At 41.6% G+C, this 18,676-nt stretch overlaps 1 protein-coding gene across 1 annotated transcript in view; it reads left to right on the top strand.

Moving 5' to 3' along the window:
* HACD2 (3-hydroxyacyl-CoA dehydratase 2) overlaps positions 1 to 18,676 on the top strand; it is a 46,780-nt gene that overhangs the window by 16,752 nt on the left and 11,352 nt on the right. The window contains exons 2-4 of the mRNA XM_015415312.1: positions 4,553 to 4,670; positions 5,619 to 5,637; positions 11,752 to 11,840. Coding sequence (XP_015270798.1) covers positions 4,553 to 4,670; positions 5,619 to 5,637; positions 11,752 to 11,840 — 226 coding nt within the window. The remainder of the gene's footprint in view (positions 1 to 4,552; positions 4,671 to 5,618; positions 5,638 to 11,751; positions 11,841 to 18,676) is intronic.

The following is an 18,676-nucleotide window of genomic DNA, read 5'->3' as shown; positions in this document are numbered from 1 at the left end:
ATACGCTTTTATTTAGAATATCATACCCTGGAAATCTTGTTGTCCAATAGACTAGACTCTTGCTCTTAATATGCGTAGTTACCATAAAGTCATGCTTCTTGCAGCTGGTCAGGGTAACCCCCACCTTTACCAGCCTGTTACATTTGTATTTAACAGGAGATTTAAAAAAAATTAAATTCAGGGAGAAAATAATGCACGTTCTTGAAGAAAAGGGATGGCTTCGAATTGTGAAGTGATAAATCTGAAGTTGCTTAGCTGCTTCCAAAAGTCACGCTGTCTCTTCTGTCTTTAATTATCGCTAGCTTTAGGAAATTAGGTAAGAATGTCTGTTGTGACACTACTGCAGATTTAAGTCTAGCTAGATGCTGTTGGTATCTCCCTGTGTACTTGCAGCCAGCCAGTGTTGCTGCACAGTCTGTCCCAGTTTCAAATCAAATCCCAAGCCTTTTATTGGCATATAAATAAAGATACAGTAATCTAAATACAAAATCATGCAGAGTAAAATTAAAATGGCAGAGTAACATCACAGAGTAACATCATAATAATACCTAATTCATAATATGGTAATTCAAAATGTGGTATTACACCTCTGTGTTTTGTAAGCCTCCCTGAGCCCGCGGGCGGGGAGGGCGGGGTATAAATGAAATGAAATAAATAAATAAATATCACTTATCAGGCCGTAGGACCATGGCACTGCAGAGAAACTTTGCTACTATTTCAGTATCTGGATTATCGAGCAAGAAAAGGAGTTTAAAATCATCAGCTGTCACAGTTTAATCAGTCAAGTGGCTTCTTTAGAATGGGGCACTAAAAGTGCCCAAAGTAGTGCAAGTACCATTTCATTGTGATCAAGTTGATGCCTCTTAAATATGAGGCATTACTGGTTAATCATAGCTTAGAATCTTTATAACCTGTCTTGTTTACTCCACGCCGTTCATGTGCATCTGTGCAATCTGCCTTCTCTCAAAGCATTTTGAAACTGTTCCTTTACTGCTGGTGCAGCTGTAACTGTCGGTTGTGATCATTATTCCCTTTGCCCTCCCCCAAACATTGACCAACTGTCTGTGTCTTTTGCCTCTAATTTAAAAAATAATAATAATCTGCTAATGGCTGTGATGGTGAGAAGCCCGTGTGAGAAAGGCAGTTCTTGCTTCTTACATTCAAACCAATGTGGTCAGTGGTGTTCACAAGTATAGTGTGATATGCCGGCCATGTAGCAAATGATACTGCTCCTAAGCTGATACTGTTGGTCGTTCACTAGTCAGCAGTTGACTGTTCTTCCCTTTGGTTATAGATACCTGCAAAAAGGGAATTAAAATGCTGAGTACTTTGTTTTAAAGGTCCTTTTATTAGGCCCTGGCTGAACAGCTCAGGAAGTGAATATTTAACTTCTTCCATTTATTGTTACTTTCACCAGTGATCTCCATTCTAACATACACAAGAGACGGTGTATGTTAGTGTCCATTTATATCCCCACAATCACTGCCCCTTAGCTATGTTTTTTAATAAGTCTTGTTGTACATATTAGATTCCATGTCAAAGAGGAAGTCAAATGAGGAGGAAAAACAGTTGGACCAAATAGTCCATCCAAAATTGACTACTTTCTTCTCAGCATATTCTGGAAATATGCTTCAATTAACAGGAAAACAATTAGACCAAATAACTCATCAAAAATTGACAACTTTCTTCTCTTTCTTCTTCATCTTCTTCTTGAACATATTCTGAACATATTCAGGAAATATACGGTATTTTATACATGTACTGACATCACCAAGAAAACAATATTCAAACAGCATAATTGATTACAAAAGACAGTGGTAATTTGAGTAATCATCCTCTTATTGGCCAGATATAAAGAAACATATATCTACGTCAAACGAAGTGTTTACTTAACCTAACCTAAATGATAATGGGCAAGGATTCTTCATACGAGACTAAAATCTTATCTGACCCAGACATTGAATGGTTTGCCCTAAGAACTACAGAATCATGAACTTTGTACCTATTATGTTGTCTGCTAACAATATCAGACCTACAAAAGAAAAGCCTTCTATATAACAGGCCTTTCTAACATCCTAACTTGGGTGTAGTTTGGTGGAGAGCCAGTTTGGTGTAGTGGTTAAGTGCTCTAATATGGGAGAACCGGGTTTGATTCCCCACTCCTCCACTTGCACCTGGTTGGATGACCTTGAGCAAGCCGTAGTTCTGATAAGAGCTGTTCTTGAAAAAGAGCAGTTTCTGTCAAGAACACTCTTAGGCCCACCTACCTCACAGGGTGTCTGTTGTGGGGAGGGGAAGGGAAAAGGAGTTTGTAAGCAGCTCTGAGACTCCGAGTGAAGGGCGGGGTATAAATCCAATGTCCTCCTCCTCCTCTTCCTCTTCTTCTTCACCTTTTATCGTGAGAGTCTGCCTTGTTTTTTGCTGTAGCCAGTATTTATTCACTTTAGTCAATCACCAAATGAATCCTGATATGAAGTAGATGTTAACAACTTCTTTGTATCATTATTTGGTATTGAAAAGAAAGAGAAAAAGAACTTTAAAAGTTTTACTTTGTGTACTTCATGTATTTATGTTTTTGTGTGTTGCTTATCTGCATCTTATTGTATTTGTGCTGACTTTTATCATCTTTTGTGGCTTTTCTCCCAGTCACAAATAAAGTGAAGGCTGGAGAGCAAAAACGGGATGGTGTATGCTAATGTGCACATGGGAAGGAGTGTGCTGACATGTCCCTTTGCACAAGGTTTGTCCCCTGGAATGGCCCCTTAGCCCAGGGGTCCCCAATGTGTTGCCTGTGGGTGCCATGATGCCCACTGGCAATCTTTCCTGGAGCCCACCAAGTATTTTTAGAAAGTGAGTGGGACTAGGGCAGTGGTGGCGAACCTATGGCACTCGGAGCCCTCTCTGTGGGCACACGTACCATCGCCCCAGCCAGGCCCAGACCATTGTTAAAGTGTCGAATTCTCTGCCAAATAATTTTAAGCAAATGAAAGCATTTGGGATTGCTTTCCTTACTTTGTTTGGATCATCTTAATGTATGAGTTGTTTTTTCTAACGTAAAACCTCAGTATTCAGGTTAAATTGCCATGTTAGCACTTTGCGATAAATAAGTGGGTTTTGCGTCGCAGTTTGGGCACTCGGTCTCTAAAAGATTCGCCATCACTGGACTAGGGGGTGCTTTTGCCCAGCAAGGTGTTCGATTGGCCATTGGAGATTTGATTGATCTTGCAGATTTTTTTTTAAAAGACCATTGCTTTGACAACAGCTGCCACTACAGCACAAGGATCTACACTGTGTTTCTGGAATTAAGCTTGTAGTCATCGTCTTGTGGCTGGTTCCACCTCTTGTGGCAGCCATTTTGTTGCTGCTCCCACCATGCCCTGTCAGAATTCCGAATGTGCCTGCGGGTTCAAAAAAGGTTGGGGACCCCTGACTTAGCCTGTTTTACTTTCAGCATCCAATTTCTGCTATTGGAGAAGCGATATCAGGGAACACACACTGTTTGGGGGGGGGGGTAAGTAATGGGTAGGCCAAGGAGTAGCCCTGTCTGCAGATCTCCTTTTGTTTCGAAACTGGACCCCCTACATACAAACACATTTGCCACAGCTACTGCTGTATGGATGATGGGGAAGAGTCATACTTAAGGAGAGATGTTATCTACTATCATACGCAGCTTGGTTTCTGTTAGCAGCATTCCTTTTGTAGTGTGGGCTCTTTTTGTTGCAGGAACTCCTTTGCATATTAGGCGACACACCCCTAATGTAGCCAATCCTCCAAGAGCTTACAGTAGCCCTTGTAAGAAGAGCTCTGTAAGCTCTTGGAGGATTGGCTACATTAGGGGTGTGTCGCCTAATATGCAAAGGAGTTCTGTTGGGAAACGGGGGTTTTCTCCTTCTTCCCTACAGCATCATGAGACTTTCATGCATCTCCTGGGTTTACCCTTCTTTCTTGTGGTCTTTACCAAACCTACATTGCTGTCATTTTGGGGAAAGTTTGCAGCAAAGTCATGGCAGCATCCCTTTGAACAGGAAAATCAGGACCTTCCTACCACCACCCACATTGGCACATTCTTTGTGCTTCAGTACCCCTTGGCACCCTTTCCCTCCGGCTGTCAGAGATCTTTCCCCCCCCCCCAAGTTGTTGTAGTCTTATAACATTACTCTATCAAGTTCTCTGAATTCCCAGCTTTCATTAAAAATTCTTTCCCCTTATATATCTGCAAGAAAAGGTGGTCAAGACTTACTTTTTTTTTTTTAAGCAAGCAAGCAAGCCGGGAATTCAGAGAACCTAATAGATTGTTAGAACATTAGAGCTTGCCAACTTTTAAAAAGCCTCAAGAAAAGGCCTCCAGTGGCATGGAAGGGGGGGGGGTGATATGGACGCCCTGTTGCTACTGCACAGTATTGGCAGCTGCAGCAGTAACCGGGAAACCACACAAGCCCATCCCCATGTGGAAAACGCCAAGGTCAGAGGGTGGTATTAACTGTACTGTTTTGCGGTAGCCGTTACCGACATGGCATTTCACTATTTGTCTCCTTCCTGTTCTTTTTTCTAGATGGCTTGTTATAGCAGTTGGTTTAGTAAGAGCATATCTTGCCACAGGTAGCTACCACAACCTTTACTATGCGGTAGAAAAACCGTTGAAGTTCTTCCAAACTGGAGCTTTGCTTGAGGTGGGTGGAGTTTTTAAAATGTCACAAAGATTTCTGCCTTTCTAAACACTAGTCCTCTATCATTGGCCTTTTATTTCAATCAATAATTGACTCTTGTCGTGTTGCATTAAATATCATCCGTACATATCACTGGATATTACACACAGTGGGTTATAGCAGTTGTTTGCAATTGGATTGCTCACACATGCTAGTCAACTTGTGAATGATTGCTACAGCACAACAATAGTACAATATCCTCTGCCACAGAAGAATATTCTGTCAGAAATGATGTATGAATCATGGTAACATTTGAAAAAATGTTAATGTTGCACAGTAAAATTAGGATTTTAAATTTAGTGCTTTTTTTGAAGTTCCATCTACAGAAATATCCCACCAGAACCATTCTTCCATGGTCCGATTTTAATCCTAGAAGTAAATTTAATAATATCTTGCATGAATGGTGAATGTTTAGAGCTAGAGAATCCTGCAAGTCAGATGCTGAACCAATGAGGAGCATATCCTTGTTTCAGTTGAACTACTGAGTCTGTGTTCCTTACTGGTTCAGAGGAGTTCACTGGGGCAAAATAGGACACAGGCTTAATGTCTCAAGTCTTTCATATCGGATCTCCCTGTTCCATCATTCACTTTTCTTGTTTTGGGGGGGGGGTTTGCAATAATTTGTGGAAGGTTTGTTCGGGGTCTGGGGACCATCCTAGGAAAAATTAAATTAATTGGTGATCTAACTGTGCAGTCATTAAAAGAGTTACTCCCTTTTAAGTGTACTGAAATCAGCAGTCTAAGATGAGATGAATGCTCTCTGTATAGGTGAGATAGTCACATGTGATAGAAATGACATGTAATAATGCCATGTCAGAGACCGTATTCCTAATAATAAAATACACTGCTATATTGAAGTGTTCTTGCTTGGAATTTTGGTTTTCCCTGATTTAAATGTTCTTTTTCTTCTAGATTTTGCACTGTGCAATAGGTAAGTTTTGGAATTCAGTGTTTGATGTCTTGGAGGAGGGGGATTCAACTAATCTCTTGAATTACAAAAATACCAAGCAGGGATCCCCAACCTTTTTGAACCTGCAGGCACCTTTGGAATTCTAGCAGAGGGTGGCGGGCACAAAATGGTTTCCACAAAATGGCTGCTGCAGGTGGAAGTGGCCACAAATGGCTGCCATAGTTTATTTTCAGTCACACCATGAAGATCCTTGTGTCGTGATGGCAGCGGTCCTCAAAGCAGCATTTCAAAAAATATGCACAGCCAATCAAATCACCAGTTGCCAGCCTGGAATCTCGCTGGGCAAAAGCATCACCTGGCCACAAACCCCTTACAGAAAATACGTGGTGGGCACCAGAAACTGTGTCAGCAGGTGGCATGGTGCCCACAGGCACCACGTTGGGGACCCCTGATATAAAGCATGTTATCAGTTCTTAGATTCACGCTGCTTGGTCACCTGTTTTTACGGATGACTTTTTCCTGGTTCCATAGACAAGGGCTCCTCCATTTCCCCATGCCATATCCATATTGCAAGTAGGTAATGTCTGCACTTAGCTTGAGGTGACACTACCCCTCAAACTGTTCCTTAATATTCAAGAAGGGATTGAGTCAGTGTGTTTCTTCCAAACCTTTTATTAATGAGAGTAAGCAAAGAAAGGTGGCTGATTATCTTTGTTAAAGTAGTTTGGGGGTGCAGTGAAGTCATTTTGAAACCCGGGGGGGGGGGAATTCCATTTTTCAAAACAACTTTTGGGGGAAATTGAAATACATGCGACATAGAAGTTCCTATCAAACTTAAACTACTTTTACTGATTGGACACCTACCTGGGTGCCGGTAGGCCGTCACTCCCCCAGATATAATGTGGCCCTAGATAGGTATTAAAGTTGTATGTAAACCGCTCAGAGACCCTTCGGGGTTGGAGCGGTATATAAACTGAAAGTAATAAATAATAAAATATGTCATTTGTAACTTTGCATATACAATTGTACTATTTGGCATATTTATAGAACTTAAAAGTATAAGGGTCTTTATCTTCTATAAGAAAAATACCCAATACTTTGGCATTTTTCCTGTACTCCTCTAAATTTCATCAAACTATATCTATCTATATATCTATCTATCTATATCTATCTATCTATCTATATCTATATCTATATATCTATAGATATATATATATTCTTTGTTCCTCCATATTTTCCAATCCGGCCATTAGAAAAGTAGAAAAGAAGACTTCAGGAAAAAAATTGGGGTTTTCCCAAATCTTTTCATTTATTTTTTTTTCTGGGCCTTCACATCCTTAGCTATGATTAACTAATCCAAGCGCAGCCACAAGACTCCAGAAGAGCCTTGTTGTCCCTTTTCTGCACTTTCTGGGTCATCCAGTAGTGGGTGGGTTGTTTTTGTGGTGACTCTTTGCTGGGGGAAAGTTAGCACCAGGATTCTTGGGAAAGGCACCCAAGGATTTGAAAAGTGGCAAGCAGCCGTTTGAACCTGCTGCACATGGCATTTTTATAGAGCTCCAAATTAGACTTGTTTCAAAAAGTTTCTTGTTCTCTACAGTCTCTACAGTCTTTATCTTCTGTCTTTCTAAAATATTCAACATAATTGGGAAGCTTATTCTTATTACAAAAATCTGGTTAGTTTTTGATAAATATGTTGAAAATTTGGTTATCAGATATCCAGTAGCACCGATTATTCTCCTGGGTGATATGAATGCAAGACTTGGTGCTAGCAATGCAGATTTTCTGAAATCTAGGTTTAGAGAGGGCTTGGCCTTCTCTAACCTGGGTAACAGTAGAATATCTCCAGATAGGGGCATCAGCATTGCTGGCACCTATTTGATGAACTTAACAACAAAATTTAACTTTGAAATTCTAAATGACCACCAGGACTTAATATCATCTGATCAGATAGCTAACTTTACTTATATCTCCAGCCAAGGAGCCAGTGTTTTAGACTATATTCTTGTAGCAGGTGACTTACTTCCAAGAATAGCTAAATTCACTGTGAAAGAAATATTTTGTAGTGATCGTCTCCCTGCAACATTTGAACTAAAAGTACGCTCCAATTCTTATCAAATTGTTAGGCCATTTTATCACAGGTATATCAAGTGGAACCCTGTATTGCTGATAAGACTAGGAAGCGGATGAATCAGGAAAGTACAAATGACATCAAAAGAAAAATTACCAATCACACAACAGGGCAAAACGTTGGTCAGTTACTGGCTACTTTATAGGGAATGTTTCAAACCTTATTTCAGAAACATGTTGCAACTGTAAGAAGAGTGGGAAAGATGGAATGGTATGATAGTGAAGGCTAAACCAGAACTCAAGAGGAACTATCAAAGAATGAAAACTTGACTGTACATCACATCTCAGGTTATATTTATCAGAAATGAGTTTATAGGAGGCTGTTGCAAGTGAAAAAGCAAAAGACACAGAAGACTGATGTGGCTAAAATTAGATAACTGTGCCCAATAAAAAACAAAACCCAATTGTTTTAGAAGCCCCATTATGATTTAAATAGGCAATAGAGAAATCTCGAAAGTGAAGAAGAAATCTCTCCAGAAATGTGGGGTGGACTGTTTTCTGTGTGAGAGTAGAGGTACTGAGGCCAGTGATAATCACTGAGTTGAAACATGGCTTAGCCTCAGTTAAAGAAATATAGGAAGAAGTTGAACCTGATGAGGTTCTTAGGCTGATTCATCGTCTAAAACCTGGCAAGGCTGCAGGTCCAGATGGCATCCCGTCTGAACTGTTCCTCTTAAGCCTTGTGTGATGAACTGACCTCCAAAAGCGGGATGCTTAGTGTATCAGAAGCAGAGAGCTGGGAGATTAGGAGTTAATAAGGTAAAGGTAAAGGTTCCCTTACTCAAAAGCCAGTTGAATCCGACTCTAGGGTTGCGGTGCTCATCTCCGTTTCAAAGCCGAAGAGCCAGCGCTGTCCAAAGACGTTTCCGTGGTCATGTGGCCGGCATGACTAAACACCAAGGTGCACGGAACGCTGTTACCTTCCCACTGAAGTGGTACCTATTTATCTATTTGCAATTTCTTGCTTTCGAACTGCTAGGTTGGCAGGAGCTGGGGCCAGAGACGGGAGCTCACTCCGTCATGCGGCACCCGGGTCTTGAATTGCTGAACTACCGACCTTCCACAGCCTGCAGTTCAACGTCTTAACCACTTGAGCCACCACAGCTCCTAATGTCTCACTGTAAATCCCAGTTTGATTGACAGGCTGCTGCCTGCATGCACCCCCTGCTCACTGATTGGTCAGCACCAGCTGAGGAGAGCTTTCAAAAGTCTTGTCAGTCTTGTCAGAGGGAGTCAGTCATCATTTGGACTTTGTCTTGGCAGTAGCCAGTCAGGAGGAGTGTGTATGTCGGTCTGAAGGGAACAGACAAGTCACTTGAGAAGTGAAGGGGCACAACTCCTTGCCCTTACTGTGTACCAACACAATTGAGGAAAAGTTCAAAAATCAGAACTTAAAAAGTCTGTCAGCCCTAGCTGGATTCGATTTATTCAGTTTCCAGAACGGGGGTTTAGGTTTGACAGAAGGAACTGGACAGGAGGTTGGAAACTGCCAGTGTAGCCCAACAGCAAAGGATTATCACTCCTAGAAAGAGGAGGATATTGCTTACCCAGTTGTTCAGGGGATTCAACTCAGAAAGGACCCCTGGTTTGTGTGAAAAGGGGAATAGTCTTAGACTCCTCAAGAGTGAAAAAGGGAAAGTTATAATCCCACAAGGCAAGTATAGAAAGAAAGTACTAACTTCCAGAAAGCTAAAATAGTTCTGTGAGACTTTACTAGGATGCACTGTTGCTGAAAAAAATCTCCGAGACAAACAAACCTCTCACAGTTTAGAACTTGGTATTTTATAATACAAGCTTCAATTATACTTTGTTTCCTGTTCGAGATATTATAATTTGTATAATCAACAACAGTTACCTCAGCTCCTTGTCCCTGGCCCTATTCCTGATTCAGCTGTGCCTGTTCAATAAAATCAACGTTTGGCAGGTCGAATGGTGATTGATTCTAATAGTAAAACCATCCCAAGGGTTTATACATTCCTGTGTCTCAATAACTGAACCACATACCAAACAAGAATGGCATTTAAAATGTCCCAATTTAGTTGGTCTGTCCTTATTCACAATGTTAGTATCTGTATGCAACCAAGAAATCTCATATGTTTTTTCTGCTATGGAAGCCAATTATCTAATCCATTTTAAAAAAAGAATTAAGGGCACACATCACATGGAAATGCTCCTGGGTAATTACATTCCTTTGTTGTCACCAAAATCACAGAATCATAGAGTTGAAAGGAAACTCCAGGGTTATCTAGTCCAATCCTCCGCACAATGCAGGAAATTCACAAATACCCCCCCACACCCCCAATGACCTCTGTTCCAGGCCCAGAAGCAGTGTTCTTTCTAAGCTGAGTTAGTGTGAGCTAGCTCACAGTTTTTTTAGCCTCTGGCTCACACATTTTTGTCCTTGCTCAGGAAGGATGGCTCCAGAGCAAACTAATTTATGCAGCGGCCAAATCACTTGCTCACAACTTTAATGCCAGTAGCTCACAAAGTAGAATTTTTGCTCACAGGACTCCATAGCTTAGAGAAAAAAAATCCAAAGAAGGAAAGCTCACCACCTCCTGAGGAAGCTTGTTTCACTGAGGAACTGTCAGGAAGTTCTTCCTCATGTTTAGCCAAAAACTCACTCGATTTAATTTCAACCCGTTGGTTCTGTTCCAACCTTCTGGGGCAACAGAAAACAACTCTGTACCATCCTCTATATGACAGCCAGTTTTATTAGAGGACCTTGGTCTAGTATTTTGACCAAAAAAAAATTAATTTCTGTTCATTCTCCATTTGCTCATCTGATTTTAAAAGTCTGTTTTTAACAGTATTTCTTTCTTAGCCGTTGTAGATAGTGCATCAATTTTAGTGTATCGAAACCTACTTGTCAGTAATGACATTGTCCATTAAATTGGGGGGAGGGGTTAATTTTAAATCAGACATGCAACTCTGGCCTTTCCCTTAGAACCTAATTCTGTTTTCCTCTTTTTATGTGTAATTTAAATTCTGTATCTTGAACCTTCCATCTAAGAAGTTTATGTTGTTTTGTCAGAAGCCTGTGAAATGGAGCCTCTGAACTTTTTAAATCATAAATCTCAAATTTTAAAATGTAATTGTTGAATTTTATGTGCTGTTTCATCACTACCCCAATATTCTATGTGGCCTTGTAAGCTGCCCTGCGCCTGCTCGCGGGGAGGCAGGATATAAATCAAAGAAAGAAAGAATAGCTGAAAACATTTGCTGTAGGAAGCCCTAATTAGCATTGCTGTGGGTTTGGTTGTGCTAACTTGTTTGTAGGGGTTGATTAAAAGTTCAGCACGATGTGTAGAAATCTCATTATTGCCTGGCAGGATCATAAATAAGAGCTATACTAGACTAGCGTTGATGTTAGGGATTTCTCTTGTTTTATACTCTACAAAGGCCCCAGTCACACGGCAAAGTTGCCGCGGGAGAGGCACGGATGGTGGGCTGATTATCCGGGCACGATCACACCCCAACATCTGGGAAGTGGAGCGCACCGGTGGCTTACCGCCGACAATGCACCTTTAAAAACTAGTACCTCCAAGGTACTAGTCAACGTTTGCCACGGGCTGCCTCCAGACGCCCGTGGTGTGATCGCGCCAGCTTGCAGCATTCCACTCCGGTCCCTCGTTTACCCGCCGGCGCCGAGGGAAGGACCCGTAATGTGCCACCGGCGCGTCTGATCGCGTAATCACGCATCAAACTGCGCTGGGGCAATTAGCCACACCTCCCCCCCGCGATATCCGGCCCGTGTGACCGGGGCCAAAGTTTTGAAGCCCTGGGCATTTAAGTAACTACCCAAGCAAGTGTTAGGCAAATTGTATTTTTAGTGACAATCATTGCTGCTGACATATTTAGGAAGAAAGTTAGGACAAACTTTAGGATTGTTTTTTTTAAAAAAAAAACTATATTGTAAAATTTGTCAGAAGACCGTCTCCATAGCACATAAGGTACAGCAGAACTTCTATGACTAAATTTACTAAATGCTTAAATGTCTTTCAGGGATTGTTCCCTCTTCCGTTGTCTTGACTGCTTTCCAGGTGATGTCAAGGGTTTTTCTGACATGGGCCATAACTCATAGTGTAAAAGAGGTAAGTGGAAAGAGAGAGAAATGTCTTTGAAGTTGTGCATAAATCCCATGTTCATTTTTGCTGGGTCCGCTGTCTGCAGCTTTTCTGTGGCATCAGATTTGACAACTCTTCCACACACCCCATGCACAGTAGCTTTGTAACTAGAAAAAACCCAGTGGGAATGGAAAGGGGTGAACAGGCTGTATAGAACCAGATAACCCATATAAGCTTATTCTTACCAGATAACGTCTGCTCTTCTCTGTGCCGTGGACTTGGAGCAGCCTTAAGGTGTTCACTTCTTTTCTGATACCCATTTTTCACATAGTCATTTAATGTCTCTGAAATGAAGTTTGTTGGACTTTCTGAAAGCAAGAGATCATATTTCCAGGTTCAGTGCTGAACTGGCCTGTTTTATACATGGCTAAAGTAGAAACTGTTTAAAAGCTTTTTCGTAAGCAATATTGATACATTTCTGTATCTGTCTCTTAGTTCTATTTGCTGTTGTACAAGTAGCAGGGTTGTAATTTCTGTTGGCTCGAAGGAAGTATAACATTGGTAGATAGTCTTTATTTTCCAAACCGGCAGTGTATTTGTGTCCAACTAGAATCTAATATTCTAGTAGCAGTAGTGTAATTTGTTGAACAATACTTTAAGCAACTTGGCAATAAAAATAGTACGAATTAACCATGCAGTGACAGTTACTAAAGGCCCAGTAATAATGTAGTTAGCAAGTATCTAAGCTTTCCTTTGTTTCAGGATAATTATCATATCTCAGTGCTATGAAATTGTCTTGCTTTCTTTTCTGAAAGGTTATCTGAACACTTGAACTCCCTGAGCAAGTTGAGCTGTTATGGATTTTGTAAGAAATTCTGTATAGATGCATGAATAGCGTGCTTGATCTTTTTGTTAATTCCTTCATGCTTTCCGAACTCTTTAAGGAGAAACTTAATATTGTGTTCTGCTTGTACAGATCTCTGATGGATCTTAATTAGCTGTATTACATTAATTCGTTAAAGTCTAACCAAGTGGTTACCTGTGTTGATATCTGAAATGTAAATTTTGCCCTTGACGCATTTTCTCTTGTGGGTTTCTGGTGTCTTAATTGTAAATGGAAATTGCATGAGATGGTTGAGTAATGTTCCAGTAATGCACTTGCTCTTTTATATGAGGTGATCGGAATGTTAGCTGTTTGCATGTCGTGGCCTTTCTGCTCCTTGATAGTGATACCTACTACTACAGTATCAGAGCAGTTCACTGGCCCTGCTGCCCTTGTATTTTTCAATAGGGGAGGGAAGAGTAGATGTGCCGTGTTGCAAATCAGGTTACTTAGAAAATATTGCCAAAGTAAATCCATATCCTGTGTGTTTGATTTGGTTCTCATCTAAATTAATAATGTACGTGTGTTATGTGCCATTAAGTTGCTTCCAACAACACTATTTATTAATGGACCTGCATTAACAGTCTTGCTTAGTGGTGTGAAAGTTCTTCTGTCCATGGGAATGCTAACAACCGATAATTCCTGACATGGCTTATTTTTAAAAGGAGCGAAATGTTGTCTTGGTTAGTAACAACTGTTTTGACCAGGCTGCTTTTTTGTTTGGCGATAATCCGAGCAGGAATACGCTTAGGTACGAAGGTCAGCAGAACTGCTGAGATGCCATAATGGCAGCTGGCCGATGTCTGTAATGAAATGTTGACTTTGGAAAGGCGAAACGCTGATCAGGAATATCCGCCTAGGCCAATATTCCTAGATATATTTGCAATATATATTTGCCTAGATTTTCGATCATTAGAGGTGAGCTCATTAGGAATCAGAATGGGATGGCTTCCTGAACTCCTGGGATGTGTCCAGACATTATCCTGGATGGGGGGGGGGGACAGGAAGTGCAACAGGAAGTACCTAATTAAAGAACTTCCTGTTATAAGGAGGGTTGGCATTCGTGTTCTTCTTTTGGCAACTCTGTCTCACATTCTGATGCTGCTAGTCCATACACTCTTGCAGTGACTGAAATGGAAGTCTCAAGCGTTTTGTGTACATTTGATGCTCTGCTTAAGCACTTCTATCGCTGACAAAACATTCTGGTTGAAAGGTTTCTCATGATGGATTGAAAGGCACCAGTTACAGAAATTCTGTCCCTGCTTCTATCACCATTTGCTTGATCTACTTAATATCCATATTGCAGTCATAGCCATCACATTGAAGGCAGGCCTCTTTTGAGGCTGTGTGGGAGTCGTGGGATGAATGTTTGTTTGAGGCCTCACTGCCTTCCTTATCAGTTCAGTTCAAAGTTTATTGCATGTAGCCAATGGCCATCACAATATAAAAGATAAAAAACAGTACAAAGATTGGCAATACATTTAAAAGGAAATTAAAATATATAGATGAAGTTTGAGTACAAGTTTTAAAATCAGGTTTCTCAAATAGCACATTCTGAAAGTACAGTCATTCCGTAGCCTTATCTCTAATTTCCTTGCAGCATGAGCATAGAGTGCCATTCTATAGGAGATAGTGGGATTGACATCTGAAAGCAAAAAGGCTACTATTTCAGTGCCTGGATTGTAAAGTTGTTAGGACTGGGTTAAGAAATTTGATTCTGGGAGAAAATTAAAATATATAGATGAAGTATGAGTATAAGTTTTAAAATCAGGTTTCTCAAACAGCACATTCTGAAAGTACAGTCATTCCATAGCCATATCTCTAATTTTCCTTGCAGCATGAGCATAGAGTGTTTGGTTGTCTGGTTTAAAGCTATCAGAATGCAAATCCCCGAATGCTTCTCATGAGAGGTTTTTGGTAGTTGGGTTTTTATGCCTTCAAGTCACAGCTGACTTATGGCGATCCAGTAGGGTTTTCGAGGCAAGAGACCTTCAGAGATGGTTTGCCATTGCTTGCCTCATGTCATGACCCTGGTATTCCTTGGAGGTCTCCCATCCAAATACTAGCTGGATCCAACCCTGCTAAGCTTCTGAGATCTAATGAGATTGGGCTAGCCCGGGTCGTCCAGGTAAGGGTAGACTACGGGAAATGACCACAATTAGGGGGGGAAAATCAACTACCTGAATGCTTCTCATGAGAGTTAACCATGTTTAATTTCTAAATGTTTTTCTCTGGGTGCCAGTACGGAGCCGGTTTTGTCAAGAAGACCTGTTTCAATCTTGGTCACTGTTAATTATTCCCTCCAACAATGTTCGTCTGGGATAGCCAACATATAGTCCCATGATCCTCACGTCATTTTTGAGATGTAAAATTGAGTAGCCAGATCATACGGATTATACAGACATCTGCCTGCATCTGTGCATCTGTAAGATCTTGATACTCCATGTTTACATTATCAGGTGAAGTGGCGAGAACAAGACACACAAAAGCAAATAAACTGATTCCATATAGTGTAATGTTGCAAAGCTCAATTCACGCTGCAGACTTCTGGGGTCTGCTTCCAAGATTATTCTTGCCTGTTCATCTGGCTTGTAGATTAAATTTGGAAAGATGAAGGCTAGGGCCTATTGCATTTTCCAGAATACCAAGAATAGCTGGCATTTCATAAAGAAGAAGAAGAGAAGAGGTTGGATCTATACCCCGCCCTTCACCACCCAAAGGTGTCTCAGAGCGGCTCACAAACTCCTTTCCCTTCCCCTCCCCACAACAGACACCCTGTGAGGTAGGTGGGGCTGAGAGAGCTCTTGACAGAAACTGCTCTTTTTCAAGGACAGCTCTTATCAGAACTACGGCCTGCCCAAGGTCATCCAGCCAGGTGCAAGTGGAGGAGTGGGGAATCAAACCCGGTTCTCCCAGATTAGAGTCCGTGCACTTAACCATTATACTAAACTGGCTCTCAAATGCAAAGCTCTCAAATGCAAACTGGCTCTCAAGTGCAAGTACAGCTGAACTGCTATGGGTAGTGCGGTAACACAGAGGTCTACCAGCCACAAGCTATCGATTTCCAGACAGACCTAAATACTGAACAACCAGGTGAACACTTCAGGTGGGCTGAGAGTTGTAGATGATTTGTCAACAATATGAAATAGACTAATTTAGAGCTCCAGTTAAATTCCAGGACTCTTCTACTCACAACGAATAAATACATTTGTATATTACCCCCAACATACAGACAAGACACAGTTTTTTAAAAAAATTACTAATACATCAACAATTCCACCAGAGTTTGAAACATTAGAAAAGCTTGCCACTGACTTGGTTCCGGTGACCACATCCGAATCTCAGCTTATCTCCTTAGTAGAAGGAAATAACTGAATATGTAGAACAGTAGTTTTTATGCGAACAATAGGTTTCACTAAGTTACCATGAAATATGTTTCTCACAAAATGTGATGGCTGATACGGCAGTGCAAAGCTACTGCTTAAAAACAAATGGACTATTAAAAATCAAAACTATCTATCCACTCTCTATCAATCTACACACCTCATTTCACAGGCATAAATCAGGAGACCAAATGTGATTCAGCATCAGAATCTTCATCAGTGGTCAGCCTAGTATTAATAATGACAACTTTGTGCTTTCTATCAAGTTTTTTTTAAATACCAACAGTAATGGACAATGAAGCAGCAGCAGCAGTAGTGGAAAAAGTAGGAGGGCCTATTATTTTCAGTAAGAATTCAGACGCACGTTCTTGAAGTCTGGATTTTTTTAAGTATTAATTTTATTTGCGTAGCAGGTCACTGGAGTTTGCATTTGTGCTTTAAAAAGCGATACAGGGCAAGAGTTAGAAGCCATAGTAATGTAACCGTCTTGCAATTTAATGCCAGTTTATCTTTGTGGTTGGGCATTCATATGCATTGCAGCCTAGTTTTGTCCACTGGCAAACGTAGATATTCCTATGCCAGCTTTGCATTTGAAGAGCAAGTGTGAGAGTTTAGTCTTGGTTTGAGTTAGTTATGTGGACAAGCAACATATGTTCATCTTTGTGGCAAGCCAGCTGTGGAAAAGATTTCCAAGCTTTCTAGTCGACTAGGAGCCTCCCTCCTCCCGCTGGCATCTTCCTGCCAAAACAATCACATGACTGTTCCCTCAGTTCTCTTTTTGCCGCCGTGGAAAAAGGATGTCCACTGCTGTTCTCTGTTTTCCCCTCACCTCAGTTTTGAGGCTGAGACTTGATTCTCTCTTAAGTTTCCTTTTTGTCATCAGTACTCATTCTATTGAAGAATAAACTAATTTAAATAAGAAATGGTTCTGGACCTACCAGTGTGCCGTTATGGCTCAAAAGGGGCCTCCTCAGGCTTAGACCAACTGTTGCTTTAGAATGGTGCTATTAAATGGCCATTCTCAGTGCCTTAACTGCTTAGGGGTTCACACAACAGAGCTGCCTGCTCTTGCTGCCACCAGTTTCCCCTGAAGGCATGTATGAATAGAGCTGGACTTAGATGAGCTTTTCTTCAAAGGCTTTGGCTGCCCGCTTGCCTGACTAAAGGCATAATGCCCCTCCATGGTGAGGTGTGGTGAGATAGAGCCTCGGACTTACTGGCTCTTTTCAAAGGCTTTAGCGGCATGCCAGCCTGAAAAAAGGCACATTACCACTCTTTGGCTTTGTCCGCTCTGAGGGGAGAGACCTGGAGGTGTTTCCTGACAGAGCCTCCAATTCAGAATGGCTCTTTTGTAAGACTTTGGCGCCAGACTGCCTGAAGGAATCCCTTTGCCACCCTCCTTTCGGTTCTGAGGGGAGAAGCTGGTGTGCCTGACTGAAAAATTCCCTCCCCCCTCCCTTCTCTTGGTGTGGAGAGGAGAAGATTGGAGGTGTGGCCTAGCAGATGCTTGGCTGCCTGAAGGAGACCTCCCCCCCCGCCGCCGCCTTCAGTTGGATCTGACCAGAAGCCTGGAGGTGTGGGGTTGATGGGAGCCTGTTTTAAAGGCCTGACTGAAGAAACCTTATCCTGGCTGCCCTCAGTTTCATTACTACACAACAGTGTTCCCTCTAAGCTGAGTTAGTGTGAGCTACCTCGCAGGTTTTAGCCTCTGGCTCACACATTTTTGTCTTAGCTCAGGAAGGATGGCTCCAGAGCAAACTAATTTATGCAGCAGCCAAATCTCCTGCTCACAATGTTAATGCCAGTAGCTCACAGAGTAGAATTTTTGCTCACAGAGCTCCATAGCTTAGAGGGAACATTGCTACACAATTCTTCATTACTACACAAAAGTGGCCTGTATGAAGAGGGCTTTAATGCTCTTGAGTGTCAAGGCTTGGGAGGGAAAATACAGGAAATAAAAGTGACCATTTTGTTATCAACAAACTTTAGCGGTGAAGACGGAGTTATTCCGCCAAGCATTCGACAACTTGGACTGAGTATGTAGTACTTTATTGTCGCCATCCTGAGTAGGTTATATTGAGTGTAAATTGTGATTTTAATGTTTTGTATTGACTGTTTTAAATGAGTTGTTTTACTGTTTTATTGTTTTTTTTAATAAATTTTTATTGGTTTTTTACCCTTATACACCCATATTGTGAAAACATACATCGTAGGCAACAAGAATACATCATATATACCTAACCAACAACACAGAAAGATCCTATGATTTCTTTAACATACAAGCAAATAAACCCTTCTCAATGGACATACAATCCCAGCCTATCTGCATTGAAAATTAATTCTATTATCTATGCCAGGGGTCCTCAAACTACGGCCCGGGGGCCACATCCGGCCCGCCGAAAACATTTATCCGGCCCGCCAGGTGTTTTTGCCACTGTCCTGTCCATATGCTGCCCAGCACAAGGGGCCCTGGCGAGCGGTAGGGGCGCCATTCCCCTCAGCGCAGCGCCGCTTCCACTTTCCAGGGCCACAAAAGTTTGCTTTTCTCTCCAACCGCTGGGGACCCGGCCAGAGGGCCAGGAGCGCCGACAGCCAGG

The sequence above is a fragment of the Gekko japonicus genome, unplaced genomic scaffold (assembly GCF_001447785.1).
Source record: "Gekko japonicus isolate JY-2015 unplaced genomic scaffold, Gekko_japonicus_V1.1 scaffold539, whole genome shotgun sequence".
Lineage (NCBI taxonomy): Eukaryota > Metazoa > Chordata > Lepidosauria > Squamata > Gekkonidae > Gekko > Gekko japonicus.
This window is presented reverse-complemented; position numbering and strand designations above follow the sequence as displayed.